This window comes from Polypterus senegalus, chromosome 8 (assembly GCF_016835505.1).
Source record: "Polypterus senegalus isolate Bchr_013 chromosome 8, ASM1683550v1, whole genome shotgun sequence".
NCBI classification, from domain to species: Eukaryota; Metazoa; Chordata; class Cladistia; order Polypteriformes; family Polypteridae; genus Polypterus; species Polypterus senegalus.
The window spans coordinates 171,308,825-171,324,589 of NC_053161.1; the positions used below are offsets into that span (position 1 = coordinate 171,308,825).

General features: G+C 37.1%; 1 protein-coding gene across 1 annotated transcript in view; it reads left to right on the plus strand.

The window, feature by feature from the left end:
- The window catches only part of LOC120534701 (zinc finger protein 160-like), a 158,597-nt gene extending 143,983 nt beyond the window's left edge, over positions 1-14,614 (plus strand). Inside the window, 1 exon segment of the mRNA XM_039762288.1 lies at positions 12,823-14,614. Coding sequence (XP_039618222.1) covers positions 12,823-13,436 — 614 coding nt within the window. The 3' untranslated portion in view covers positions 13,437-14,614.
- Positions 14,615-15,765: the final 1,151 nt, after the last annotated feature.

Consider the following 15,765-nt stretch of genomic DNA (forward strand, 5'->3'; position numbering starts at 1 on the left):
TAAAGGCTCAGCTCTTTTAATCTTTCCCTGTAGACCTGAATCAGCCTAGTCGCTCTTCTCAGGACCTTTTCTAGTGCTTCTGTCCTTTTTGTAGCCTAAAGATCAAAACTGCACCCAGAACTCCAGATGAGGCCTCACCAGTGTGTTATAAAGCTTGAGCAGAACCTCCTGTGTCTTGTACTCCTCAAATCATGGTGCTATATAACCTAACATTCTCCTAGCCTTCTTAATGGCTTCTGAACACTGTCAGAATGTCGATAGCTTCGAGGTCGCTATGACTCCTATATCCTTCTCATAAGGTGGACTTTCGATTTTCCGACCACCCATTGTGCATTGTTTTCCTAATTATTATAATATTTTAATCATGTTAAGCACTCCAGGCCCAAACCATGATGCTCCCTTTACCTTGAGGTTTTAGTATCGATTTTCACTTCTGTCTTACTTCCAAACATTGTGTCACCTGATTTTACAAAAGAGTTCAACTTTTTCCTCATTTGTCTACAGATCATTGTCTGTTCTGGAACATCAAGGAGATCTTTTACAAGTTTTGAGATGTATATTGATGCTTTTGTTAGATCACACTGATTTTCTTGGTGTTGTCATTCCATAAACACCATTCATGTTTTTTTTCACATGGACACATGCACAAAGATTTAATCATATCCCCGAGATTTCTTAAAGGGCCTTTGCTCTTACCCTCAGCTTTCACACTGTGATCTTTGCAGGATGCCCACTCCAGTTCTGAATTTCCTCCATTTTTGTAGACAGTTTAGTTTCCTATGGATTGATGGACACCCAGGCCTTACAAAATATATATATATATATTGTTTTTAATTTTCCTGCTTTAAACATCTCTTCAGTTCTTCTAGAGTCCCTGTGGCAAGCTTTAAAAAGTATCTTGATGAAATATTGAAGCATTGAATTGGACCAACACCTTGAAATGACACGCTGACATCATTCTTGCTTTGTAAAGTGGAAAAGGCTGTGTGTATGTGTTACTTCTGTGTGAGAATGAATTAAATATAACTTTTGTTTTGTTTACTGTTAATAAGCAGAGGTGGTGTTTAAATACCTTTTCTTTATTTACAAGGGTGTTTTGCTAATCTTTGTCATCTACACAAGAGCTAGTTGAATATTTAGAAAAGGTACTTGTGTTCAAACCTTTATGTCTGCAGGGCAGTGTGAAGAGAAAGCTTTTGCAGTAGTGGGCAAGTCAGTAATTAACTAGTGGCATAGCAGCAAACGGTCCAGAGTAACTGGGATTCCTTACTAGGAAGAAGATAAACATTTTACATATGTGTTTCTATTGGATTGCCACTGACGGATGGCCTTAAAATGGACAGGCACTCAGTTACGTGGGAGGCGTGACGATTAGAGACACAACTCCGCCTCACACGGCGACTGAGCTGCAGGCTGTGGCCGGTATATATGTACATAAGTATGTTCCAGTTATGACTGTTACGCGTAGAATTTCGAAATGATATCTGCCTAACTTTTGTATCTAAGCTGTAAGGAATGAGCCTGCCATATTTCAGCCTTCTACCCACATGGGAAGTTGGAGAATTACTGATGAGTGAGTCAGTGAGTGAGTGAGTGAGTGAGTCAGTCAGTCAGTCAGTGAGGGCTTTGCCTTTTATTAGTATATATAAATGATTTAGATAGGAATATGAATAAGAAGCTTGTTAAGTTTTCAGATAATACCAAGATAGGTGGATTGGCAGATAATCTAGAATCTGTTGATTCATTACAGATAGACTTAGACAGCATATAAACTTGGGCAGATTTATGGAAGATGAAATTTAATGTAAGTAAATGTAAAGTATTACATGTTGGAGGTAAAAGTGCATGATTTGAATACATTTGGTCTGAAAATTAAATGTACACTTGATGAGAAGCCATTAAGAAGGCAAACAATGTCAGGTTATATAGCGCCTTGATGTGTAGAGTACAAGTCACAGGAGGTTATGCTGTAGCTTTATAAAGCACTGGTAAGGTCTCACTTGAACTACTGTGTGCCGCTTTTGTCTCTAAGCTATGAAAAACACAAAGCAGTGCTAGAAAAAGTCCAGTGAAGAGCGACTGAGCTAATTCTAGGGATGAGAAGTATGCATTATCAGAAAAGAGTTCAACTTTTTCATTTTAAGCAAATGGAGATAAAGAGGAGGTATGACTGAAACATTTAAAATCATCAAGGGAATTATAGCAGTAGAACTTTACTTGGCTGTTACCATAAAAAGAGCTCAACAAGAACATGAGGACACAGCTGGAAACTTGTTAAAGGGAAATTTTGCATAAACATTACAGAGGTTTGCTTCACACAGAGAACCACAGAAACATGGAATAAATTACCAGGTACTGTAGTGTGGTGGAATGTAGCACTTTAGGGACCTTCAAAATTTGAACTGATGTTGTTTTAGAGAAAATAGGTGGATCAGATTGGCAAGATTTGTTGGGCTGAATGTCCTGTTCTCATTAATTTTTTTGTAATATTTCCAGTTTCTATTTAATCAAAGGAAAATCATTTTATAAAAGTCTCACCTTTTTTGACCTTTACTTTCTCTGTATGAAGAGGGGGTCTTTGGCTACTCTTAGCCTGAAACCAATAATGACTGATTGAGATCATTTATGTTAGATAGAATGCCCATTGGGGGCTGGGTGATCTTTTGGCCTTGGAACTCCTGTAGATGTTTTTGTTTTTTTTTCTAGCCGTCTGGAATTTTTTTGTTTTTTTGTCCTCCCTGACCAGCAGAATTTACTTTTATTCTTTGTTAATTAATATTGCCTAACTTTATTCTTATTACTTATTCACTTCAAGTGTAACTCATCCACACTCAATTTAAGAAACAGAGTAATACCCCTGGACTGCTGGCTTCAACATAACCCTGAGACATGATTGATCTTCTTTACCATGCTTAACAGTCAGAGACAATTTCTTGTCATGGAATTCTGTGCCCTTTCTTCTCCAAACACACCCATGTACATTTTGGACAAAAAGTTCTGTTTTGAATTCATCAGTTTACAGGACGTGTTTCCAAAATGCATCAGACTTCTTTAGATGTTCATCTGGAAACTTCTGATGTTGAATTTTGTGGTGAGGACACAGGAAATTTTTCTTCTGGCGGCTCTTTCTTGAAGGTCATATTTGTGGTGATGTCGCTGCACAGTACAACAGTGCATCACCACTCCAGAGTCTGACTACAAAAGACCTCCAGGAAGCTTTAGCATAGAGAGACTTTGAATTGCATTTCTAACAATACTATGAGGAGTTCTCTTAGACATATTTCTTGGTTTGCCAGACCTTAACTTGATCTCCAGTGTTGCTGCTAACTGCTATTTCTTAGTTATTTTGCAAACTGAGGGAATGGCCACTTGAAAACTCTTTGCTATCTTCTTGTAGCCTTTTCCTACTTTGTGGGTGTCATTTATTTGATTTCTCAGAGTGTTAGGAAGCTACTTAGAGGAGTCCATGACTGCTACATTTTGGAACAAGGTTTTAGGAGTCCGAGAATAAATACAGCTTTACAATTTGCATCACCTGGCCATTCCAAATGATGATTGTGAGTAAACCAAAACCCTAAGGGAGACCTCTAATCACTTGGGGTGACCAAACATTTGCATGGTATTCCTTTTTTTCACTCTACAAAACAAAGATAATACACAAATCAGTTGAAAGGAACGTTTCATCTTTAAATCAATTTTTTTTGGAGATCCATTTATATTCAATTGACTTAACTATTTACAGTAGCAGTTATTTTGATCAGGGGGTCCCTAAACTTTTACATACCCCTGTAAATGACATGTCATGAAAGTGTACACCTCAGGTAATGCTACTTCTGGAAAGAATGATCTATTTGGCAGAATATATTGTGCATCCAAACTATGAATTAAATTAATGAATCCTTATCTTTCCACTATAGAAAATGGTTGGAGTTGGTCTCGTCCGTTGCAAGAGATGGACGTCTGAAGCAGAGCTCCATTAGCAGCGGTGTTATTTTTATGTATTATTTCCTTATTTTCCTGAGGTATTCTGTATTTATCCAACCCAAGGGTTCTACTACAGTATATGCAAGCATATATAAACATGGGCGGCAAGAAAGGGGCTCAGAATGAAATGGAGAAGAAAACTAAAGCTACATCCGAACCCAGACCGACAAGTTCAAGCTCAAGGTATGGCATTTCAGAGACTGGCCTGGAACAGACGGGCGAAAGCCCAGACTCCTCGGGACCACGGTCTGCTGCGTTGTCTCCAGTTGAGAGCGAAATTGGGAGCGAATTTGCAAATGACGCAGGTCACGATAGCTCACAGATTGGAGAAGATCATTTAAAACTGGAAAAGGCCTTGCAGTCTGTGCTTTCACCTACTCCACGCAAGCTGGGAACATCGGCTATAAGAAATGATCTGTCCCAACTGAAGGTGATGATTTGCTGAGCTCAAGCAAGAGATAAAGAATGATATAAAGAAAAGCGAGAAGGCAAGTGAGAAGCTGCGGCGGAAGCTGCACGAGCTGCGGCAGGATAATAAAGACTCAGAGAAATGTCTATATAATTGCTTTGAGGTGGCATTTAATGGCATACTGGAAAAAATTGAGGAGCACATTCAGGACAACACGTCTAAACTGAGCACACTTGCCGATCAGCTGGAGGATGTTAAGCAGACATTCACTACTCGAATTGAAACCGCCATAAATCTAGCATCCACCGCTGATGGAAAAGCAACAGCTGCCAATTCTGAATGCAAAAAACTCAAGAGACAGACTTGCTGCTCTGGAAGATGGAAGCAGAAGGAATAATATTAGAATCAAAGGTCTACCTGAGAATCGTGAAAGTCCAAACCCTATGAAATTTGCAGCTCAAGTATTCTCTAAAATAATTTGAGATGACTTTAAGTCAGATACCAAGATAGCAGAAGCTTATCACATACGCAAATCAAATACTTTTAAACCTAAGCGGTCTTTTATTGTCTGCTTAGAGTGATTACTATGTAAGCTAGATGTGATGGCATTCCTCAGACACAAGCAAGAGATTTTATTTGAAAGTAACCACATTTATATTTTCCCTAATTTCTCTCCCGCAACAGCTGCTAAACGTGCAGCCTTCTACAACATTAAGCAGCGGTTACGCGAGCCGATATCAGATACAGCCTCTTGTCTCCTGCCAAACTGAAAGTGGATGTTCAAGGCCAATACTACTTCTTCTCCAGCAAGGACGAAGCAGAAAAGGAATTAAGAAAGCTGATCCCGACACTGTTCTGAAACACAATAGTGAGTCGCATCCTGTCATGGCATGGCAAGGAGATATCACCTGCTTTCTGATCCATTTGTAATGATACGGGTATTATAATTATACATCCTTTTCATTACTCAAACGCTTTCTGTTTATGTTTTAATTACATTTATAGACGTGTGTGTGGAAGACATTAACCTTTTTTTTTTCTTTTTACTACCCTAAAGGAGACTGTTTAACATCATACCCTTGGTTTATTGTTATTATTGTATTAAGACTTACTATGCTTATCCTGGACCACTTTTTTTAACACCATTCCCTGGGTTTATTATCTTAATAATATAAGAGTGCTGAAGATTATATTTTATGCTTATAGTTTGTTAATGATTATATTTTAGGCATATAATATTTAGACTACATTGGCAATAGATATCTCTACTTTTTAATCTTCAAATGCAGCTGCATGGGGGCATGTTTTGCTTTGTACGTGCTCTGTCTCTAGGTATGTCAGAGGACCGAGACTTTGTGAAGTGGGGTCCAGCCACATGTGGGGGTGGGGGATAAGGGGGGGGAGAGAAAGAGAGCAGGTTATATCTAATCTATCCTTTTAATCTTAATAATTATAACTACCAAAGTAACAATAGGGTGCATGCCAATAAATCGTGGGGAAATAGTAAATTAACGTTAAAGCTGTCTCACTTCCAGTTAAGACAATAAAATTACATCAAAAATTCTGAATCGATGTCTTCATGATGGGACAGTTAAGTTTGTGAGCTGGAATGTTAAAGGCCTGAATCACGAATTAAAAAGGACGAAAGTATTCTCTCACTTAACAGGTATATAGTAATCCCTCCTCGATCGTGGGGGTTGTGTTCCAGACTCCCCCCGCGATAGGTGAAAATCCGCGAAGTAGAAACCATATGTTTGTATGGTTATTTTTATATATTTTAAGCCCTTATAAACTCTCCCACCCTGTTAACATTATTAGAGCCCTCTAGACATGAAATAACACCCTTTAGTCAAACGTTTAAACTGTGCTCCATGACAAGACAGAGATGACAGTTCTTTCTCACAATTAAAAGAATGCAAACATATCTTCTCTTCAAAGGAGCGCTGTCAGGAGCAGAGAATGTCAGAGAGCTGCAAAGAAAAGCAAACAATCAAAAAATCAATACGTGCTTTTAAGTATACAGAAGCACCGCAATAAAGCGGCATTTTGTAGAAGAGTGTCCGTGTCCTCTGTGCAAACAGCCCCTCTGCTCACACCCCCTCCGTCAGGCAGAGAGAGTGAGAAAGATAGAGAGAAGCAAACAATCAAGCAGCACGCGGGAAGCATATCTTATATCATTGAGGAGTTTTAGTTAATATGTAATACATGCTCTGATTGGGTACCTTCTAAGCCATCTGCCAATAGCGTCCCTTGTATGAAATCAACTGGGCAAACAAACTGAGGAAGCATGTACCATAAATTAAAAGACCCATTGTCCGCAGAAAGCGGCGAACCAGCGAAAAATCCGTTATATATATATATATTTAGATGTGCTTACATTTAAAATCCGTGATGGAGTGAAGCCGCAAAAGTCGAAGCACGATAAAGCGAGGGATTACTGTAAACGCTAAAATAGTATTTTTACAGGAGACAGACTTACTAAGCAAGGATCAGTTCCGGCTGCAAAAGGACTGGACTGGGCAAATGTTCTATTCTAGCTTTACAAACAAAACTAGAGGTTTGGGAATTCTCATACACAGAACAGTTTCATTTGTAGCATCAGATGTGGTATCTGATCCTGAAGGCAGATATGTGATGGTCATGGGAAATTTATTTAACTGTAAAATGATTTTGATAAATGTTAATGCACCTAATGTTGATGATAAGAAATACATGCAAGATGTATTTGCATCCAGTCCCATTGTGAACACTCATAAAATTATAATGGCTGGGGACTTTAATTGTGTTTTAAATCCACTCCTAGATAGGACTCCCGTCACAGTGGGGATGAGATCTAACACTGCAAAGACAATTGCAGTTTGTAACTGACCAAAACTTATCAGACCCCTGGAGGTTTCTAAACCCAAGTCAAGAACATATTCTTTCTACTCACCAGTACTTCATTGCTACTCAAGAACTGATTATTTCTTTATAGACAATTTTTTGCCTATGATTAAATCTTGCAAGTACAATGCTATTGTTATTTCCGTCCATGCACTTCTGATCTTGGAGCTAAAGTCACTATGCCCCACACACTCACCTAGCAGATAACTGTACAGAATTTATATCCAAACAAATCAGTTTCTTCCTATAGACAAATACATCCTCAGAGGTTTCTGCAGGAAGATTCTGGGAAACTCTAAAAGCCTTCTTAAGAGGACAGATTATTTCATATCTTTCACACAGGAATAAATTAGAAACCAAGAAAGCATCATAGCTAAAAAGCGAAATCATTAGAATAGATGATGAACATGCCGGGCTTCCAAGCGAGGCTGTACATAAGAAAAAGCAGGCTCTGCATTCAAAACTCAACCTCTTGACAACTAAAGAAACTGAACAACTAATTTATAAATCCAGCCATCATTACTATGAACACGGAGAGAAAGCTAACAAGCTTTTAGCTCAACAAATCCACAACCAAGAAGTTTGCAATGCAATCCCAGTAATCACCAACACAAACGGAGACAAAATCATTGACCATAAAAAAATAATGCACACATTTTGAGATGACTATAAATCCTTACATTCTACTGAGTTTAAAGAAGACAACCCACAATCTAATGCATTTCTGGATACATTACAGATACCACAAATAGATACTTTTAGTGTGGAGGAACTGGATAAACCTCTGGCGGTTTCAGAATTACTAGATGCTATAAAGTCACTTTAAGGCAGGAAAGCAGCAGGCCCTGATGGCTACCCTGCAGAAGTTTATAAGAAATTCTATGCTCTGCTAACTCCCCTCCTATTAGCAACATTTACAGAAGCATTAATCGCCATCTTCCCCATACAAAATAAGGACTTATTATAATGTGCATCATACAGACCAATTTCACGTCTGAATAATGATGTTAAGATACTCTCAAAAATAATAAGCTAGACAAATTGAGAAAGTGCTGACTTCGGTAATATCACAAGATCAAACTGGATTTATCATGGGCCGACACTTATCTTCCAATCTTCGACACCTGTTTAATGTAATATACTCACCAACAAAGTCAAACACTCCAGAAATAATAATATCATTGTATGCAGAAAAAGCATTTGACATGATTAAATGGAAATACCTTTTCACTACATTAGAGAAATGTGTGTTTGGCCCAAACATTTGTGCATGGATCAGACTACTGTATGCCAATCCAGAAGCTTCCGTTTGTATTAACAACATTTGTTCAGACTACATTAAACTAGAACGTGGTACCAGACAAGGATGCCCCTTGTCACCGCTGCTATTTGCAATGCCATTGACCCACTGGAAGTTCACTATCGAAATGCTGATCAGATAAAGGGGATTATCAGAGAAGGACTGGAACAGAAAATCTCATTATATGCAGCTGTTATGGTACTGTATATATCAGACCCACAAAATTCTGTGCCTTCAGTCCTAATAGCACTTAAAGAATTTCAAAAGATCTCTGGTCTCAGAATTATTTTGAACAAAAGCGTACTCATTCCAGTGAATTATCAAGCATATAATATTAGATTAGACACCCTACCTTTTATCATTCAGATCAGTTTAAATACCATGGGGTAAATATCACAAGTAAACACAAAGCTCTTTATCAACAAAATGTTTGCTGTCTGTATGGAAAAAATTAAGCAAGACTTGCATAGATGGTCAACTCTTCATCTCACTCTAGCTGGAAGAATTAACATTGTTAAGATAAATATTTTTCCTAAGCTTCGTTTTTTCAGAATTTCAAAATATTCCAATATACATCAATAAATCTTTTTTTAAGCAATTAGATTCAGCAATAACCTAATTTATTTGGAGCTCAAAACATCCATGTATCCAAAGAGCGACCCTGCAAAGACCTAAGGCAGAAGGTGGCATGGCTCTACCTAACTTTCAGTTTTGTTACTGGGCAGCAAACATACAAGCTATAAAAACCTGGACACAAATAGATGAACATTCATAGGCCTGGTCCGCAATAGAAATAAAATCCTGCAATACTTCTTTATATTCCCTGATTTGTGCCCCAATAAATGCAAATTATCGACAGTCTACTAATAACCCAATTGTACTTCACTTACTTATAATATGGAACCAATGTAGAAAGCATTTTAAGATGGAGAAGCTTTTATCAGTGTCACCTCTGTAAGACAACTACCTTTTTCAACCCTCGTAAACATATGCAATTCTTAATATGTGGAACAGGTTTGGGATTAAATTGCTTAGAGATCTTTATATAGACAACATCTTTGCATCCTATGAAAAATTTCATTCCAAATTAAACTTTCCAGCTACACATTTCTTTCACTATCTTCAAATTAGAAACCTTTTTTAACAGAACCTGCCCAATGTTCCTCACCGTGCACCCTCCTCCATGCCGGAAAAAATATTGCTCAATTTCGAGGACTTGGACACCATCTCAGCAATATATAAAACTATTTTACAGTCACTCCCTTTTAAATATGCAAAACAATATATCAGAAAAGGAGTGGAAGGTAGCAATACAGGGAATTCACTCAAGCTCCATATGCGCAAAGCATACAATTATTCAACATAAAATTATAAATCGAGCACATCTGTCTCGCCTAAAATTGTTCAAAATGTTTCCAGGGCAGAATCCAACCTGTGAACGCTGCAATCAAATCCCAACCTCACTGGGTCACATGTTTTGGGCCTGCACCAAATTAACATCATTTTTGTCCAAAATTTTTAAGTGCCTTTCAGACAGCCTTGGTGTCGCAATCCCTCCTAACCCATTAACAGTTGTGTTTGGTGTCCTTCCAGATGGGTTTGAAGTGGAGAAGTCAAAGAAGCTGTGATTGCATTCACTACAATTTTGGCACGCAGACTTTTTTTGCTGAACTGTAACAATCCTAACTCGCCTCTTTTAAGTCCGTGGGAAACCGATGTTTTATACTATTTGAAATTGGAAAAAATCATATGCAGTTAGATCTGCACAGAAATATTACAAAACCTGGCACAATATAATCAATAATATTTTAGAATAAGCGCTTAAGGCACCAAGGAAGCAATTATCTCCGCGTTTCTTTTTCTTCTCCATCCATCTCTATTGCCCTATTAAACTCATCAATTTAGGTATGTTTACAAGCCTTAAGTTTTACCCTGTTGGCCATGCTCTCTCTCTCAGGGGTGGGGGTCGATTTTTTTTTCAATTCTATTTTTTTGTAAAAATTGATCTATTTGTATGGAATGATTAGAATAAAATTAATAAAATTAAAAAAAAAAACAAGAAAATGGTTGACTATCTAAAATGATAAATTGCAATTACTTTATGAGAAATTCTTGATTTTATTTCTGTCAGTGCTGTGCGTGCCATCAGCTTAACCTATTCCATGTCATGAAATCAATAGACCAGTCAACCAACTATAAGGTGATTTCACAATAAAGAACAAAAACTGAACAATTAAAAAAAAAAAGATTAAAAAAAAATGTATTTGTCTAACACTACTGTTTAGTTAAGTTGTATTTCTTCTTCATAGCACTCTTCATTGAGTTCAGGCTTGGACTGCTTGATGTTTGCAGCCATAACAGAGATAATAATTCTATACATGAACACACACATTGGATGAAATAGACAGTAAAACCTGGCAAATTTTACTTAACATAAATATGTCCTGAAATTAGATACCTGTAAACATTATAACGGTGAATATAAATGTCACCAGTGTGTCACAAAGGTGACCAGTCCCGGTGTCACCTGCCACTCCCCTATAGAGCTGAAACACCAACAACTGCGCTCTTCCTGGGTTTTCTCATCTTCTAATTTTTCTCCGAGGTCACAGCATTATCTGTAGGCCCTCGTACGGAGGCGTCACACATCATTGCTCTCTTTTGCTTTGGTGATTTAAAGAAGCAATTTTGATATTTGTTTTTGTGTCAAGTTGTTTTAGTTTAATTGAGGACAAATGTCAGGACACATTCTTATTATTATTATTGAAAGTGCATTTTTCATGCTTGGCATGGCATTCTGTTTTATACAGGACCCTCCATTATGGCTAAGACAAAGAAACATTTTCTTTCATTTAACCCTTTGCTCCACAGTTTAAAATTACAAATTAAATAATTCAGATGTGATTAAAGTACACATTACTGATTTTCATTTAAGGGGAAATGCAAACATTTCAGTTACTCCTTGTACAAATGACAGCACTTTTTCTATACAGTGATCCCTCGCTATATCGAGCTTCGACTTTCGTGGCTTCACTCCATCGCAGATTTTAAATGTAAGCATATCTAAATATATATCACGGATTTTTCGCTGGTTCGCGGATTTCTGCGGACAATGGGTCTTTTAATTTATGGTACATGCTTCCTCAGTTTGTTTGCCCAGTTGATTTCATACAAGGGACACTATTGGCAGATGGCTGAGAAGCTACCCAATCAGAGCACGTATTACATATTAAATAAAACTCCTCAATGATATACGATGTGCTTCCCGCGCGGTGCTTGATTGTTTGGATTTTCTCTGTCTCTCTCACTCTCTCTGCCTGATGGAGGGGGTGTGAGCACAGGGGCTGTTTGCCTAGAGGATACGGATGCTCCTCTAAAAAATGCCGCTTTATCGCGGTGCTTCGGCATACTTAAAAGCACGTATTGATTTTTTGATTGTTTGCTTTTCTCTCGCGCTCTCTCTCTGACATTCTCTGCTCCTGACAGCGCTCCTTTAAAAAGAAGATATGTTTGCATTCTTTTAATTGTGAGAAAGAACTGTCATCTCTGTCTTGTCATGGAGCACAGTTTAATCTTTTGACTAAAGGGTGTTATTTCATGTCTAGAGGGCTCTAATAATGTTAACAATGTGGGAGAGTTTATAAGGGCTTAAAATATATAAAAATAACCATACAAACATATGGTTTCTACTTCGTGGATTTTCATCTATCGCAGGGGGTTCTGAAACGCAACCCCCGCGATCGAGGAGGGATTACTGTATTGCTGTCCCCCATTTCAGGGCATCATAACGTTTGGGACAATTGGTGTCACAGGTGTTTGTGATTCCTCAGGTATGTTTCATTGCCATAGTCAAGCAGGAATAAGACACCTCAGCTGGTTTACTACCTTTGGACTCTGTAGCTGCCATTGTTCAACATGAGGACATGAGTTGTGTAAATAAGCCAATTTTCATAGCAAGTTCTGGTTTTATAAATCCTGACTTTTGCATAAGAAATGGCTTACGTGCATAGCTTCCGAAGATGAGTAAATTTTATACATGTGCACCTGGTGAGTAGTTGTAATAGAGAATGGAACATTAAAAAATGAAGTGTCTTTCCATGTACAACTAAAGTTTTATAATTGCTTATGACGATCAATGGTTGTTACTAATTTCAGCCATAATGTATTTATATGTGAGTTAATGTTGAAGTAAGGTAGTAGATTGAAAATAAGCGCTTTTTTCTTTTTCCTTTTAAACTTTATACAGGAAACAAAGATCACTGCAATGTGGAATGTGGCAGAGAATTCTCAGGCAGGAGTGCTCTTCAGATCCACATTAGAGTTCACACTGGAGAGAAGCCATATTGCTGTAAAGAATGTGGTAAACAGTTTTCACAAATGGGCAGTCTTCAGCTCCACACTAGAGTTCACACTGGAGAGAAGCCATATTGCTGCAATGAATGTAGTAAACAGTTTTCAGATATAAGCAGTCTCAAGAAACATACTAGAGTTCACACTGGAGAGAAGCCGTATTGTTGTAATGAATGTGGTAAACAGTTTTCACAAATGGGCAGTCTTCAGCTCCACACTAGAGTTCACACTGGAGAGAAGCCGTATTACTGTAATGAATGTGGTAAACAGTTTTCACATATAAACAGTCTTCAGATCCACACTAGAGTTCACATGGGAGTAAAGCCATATTGCTGTACTGAATGTGGTAAACAGTTTTCAGATATAGGCGGTCTTAAGAGACACACTAGAGTTCACACTTGAGAGAAGCCGTATTGCTTTAATGAATGTGGTAAACAGTTTTCACAAATAAGCAACCTTCAGAGACAATCTAGAGTTCACAACAGAATAAAATCAGTAGCAGTTCAATAATCAGTCTAGAAAAACTAGAACCCTTCAGGCATCAAGAGTGAGGTTCAATCCTGTGTTGGTAAGCATACTAATCTATTGTTGAGAAATTAATCTCTGAGAGAAGCCATATTGCTGTTTGGAATGTGGCAAGCAATTTTGTCAGAGGAGTTCTCTTCAGAGACATACCGAGATTCACACCGGAGAGAAGCATAACTGAACTGTCCTGACTAAAGAGTGAGGTTCACTCCTGCTTGGACAGTAAGCACATGTGTCAAAAACAAATCAACACAGAGGAGAATCAGAAATTTATTTTGTTTCTGGAAAGGGAAAAAGGATATAAAGAACAGGTCGTCTTATAAACCGCTTCTCACTAAAGGCTCTACAGCCTCCACCATGCGTCTAGCTCTGTTTTTATAACATACATATTACATATAGAACTATTACAATATATTATACATATTTCATCAGAAAAAAAGAAAAAAAAACTCCAATATACACAGCCTCACACAATAAATAGTTCAGCTTTATAATATTATATATTTTATTTTTATATAATAAAAAATAAAATAACATACATTTCCCAAATAAATAACAGGGTGTCATACAAATAGCTTCTCGCCAATGTTTATTAAATAATTAATAAAATAAATTACTAATAATTATAAACACAAACTATTAATACATAATATATTCAACTGTAAAAAAAGTTTAAATCGGAAATGTACACATGCTGAATTATGTTAGAATGCTGTGGTAATACACTAAAAGAAGAAATGCTATTGTTTTTTTTTTTGTTACTGAAACATACAAAACTGTATATAAGAACATAAGTTATTTAACACTTGAGAATTACCAAATAATAAACATGTCAAATAAATAGAATAAGAGTAGAAATTGGGGCTTGGGGAGAGCAGAAAATGCGACTTACCACTACAACATCCACCATGCGTCTGGGAGTTCATGAAGTCTGTGGGGTGTAACATTAATTAGCATCCCTACTACAAATACGATTGGTATGATACTAAGTACACAGGAAGAATTGCTTTTGGGGAAATTCATAACTAAAAGCTACAAAAATAAATAAACACATACATAAATAAAACATCTTACTTTGAGACATTGACTGATTTGTGCTTCACTGTTTGTTCAATTGTTTCTGTTACATGAAAGTGTTCAATAAATTAACTGAAATAATTTAACATTCAAGCAACTGATTATTAAAACTGTTTTGTATTAGAAAACAATCACTGAGTTATTTCTGCTTTATACAAAAAAAATATAAATTTCCTTGAAGGAAATATGATAAATTGCAATTAATATAAAGTGACCTTTGATTAGAAACTTGAACTGTGCGATTAATTGCAATTGATTTTTTTAATCAAACAGCTGCCCTCAAGCAAATACATAATTTGTAACATTTACAAATGTAAATAGTAAAAAATGTGTACAATACACAGAGCCATTTCTTGCACTATGCAGACTCGGCAGAAGCAGAGGGCCATCAAAGCCACTAAGGGCCCCCCAAGCTGCAAGTTCAGCCTCAGTATATTTGGGGAGTATGACCATTACCTGTCTGTTTGTAGCCAGTTAAGCCCCATCATTGATTATCACCAGGCTTTCTTGTCGTTCAATGAATGACGTCTACTGACAGGTATGATGCGAGGACTCACTGAGAGCCGCACATCACGTCAGGAGGAAAATAACAGGAGAGAAAGTTGATACCAAAGATGGCATGAAAAATTGTAAACCGAAGAAAACTCATGAAGAAAAATGTGCACAGAATAAAGGTAAAGCATTTTTTAACAGTGCTGCAATAGATCAGTGGTGGGAAGAAATTAAGTAAAACAAATATGTTATTGTTCTTAAATAGAATTTTCATGTAGCCTACCTGTATATTTACTCAAGTATTTTATTTAACTGAGGATTACTTTAACTCACTACATTTCAAAGGAAAAAAATTGGTGCTCCCTACAATTAAAAAATAAATGAAATATCCGTAACTTACTATGTTGCCAACAAGTTTCTGCATTCTGAAAAATAGGGTAATATAGGTCATATAATTTTACTGAATTATTCTCATGTATATACGAAGTTGAGGGACCAGTCTGTTATTTATTTGGACATTTTATCTCTTTGATTTTTGTGTATACAAAACATTAAGTACACGGGTGAGAAGCTAAAGGAACAGCACAGGCAACAACTGTGATGATTTAAACAGCGAAGATATCGTCAAACCAATGTGAAGTAACGGAGGGCTTATTAATGATATAAAAGATACAAGTAGGTCAGAAAACACGCCCGTTACAAGTGGCTGGCACAAAATCGAGCTTTGGTGAATGAGTCGCCTTTT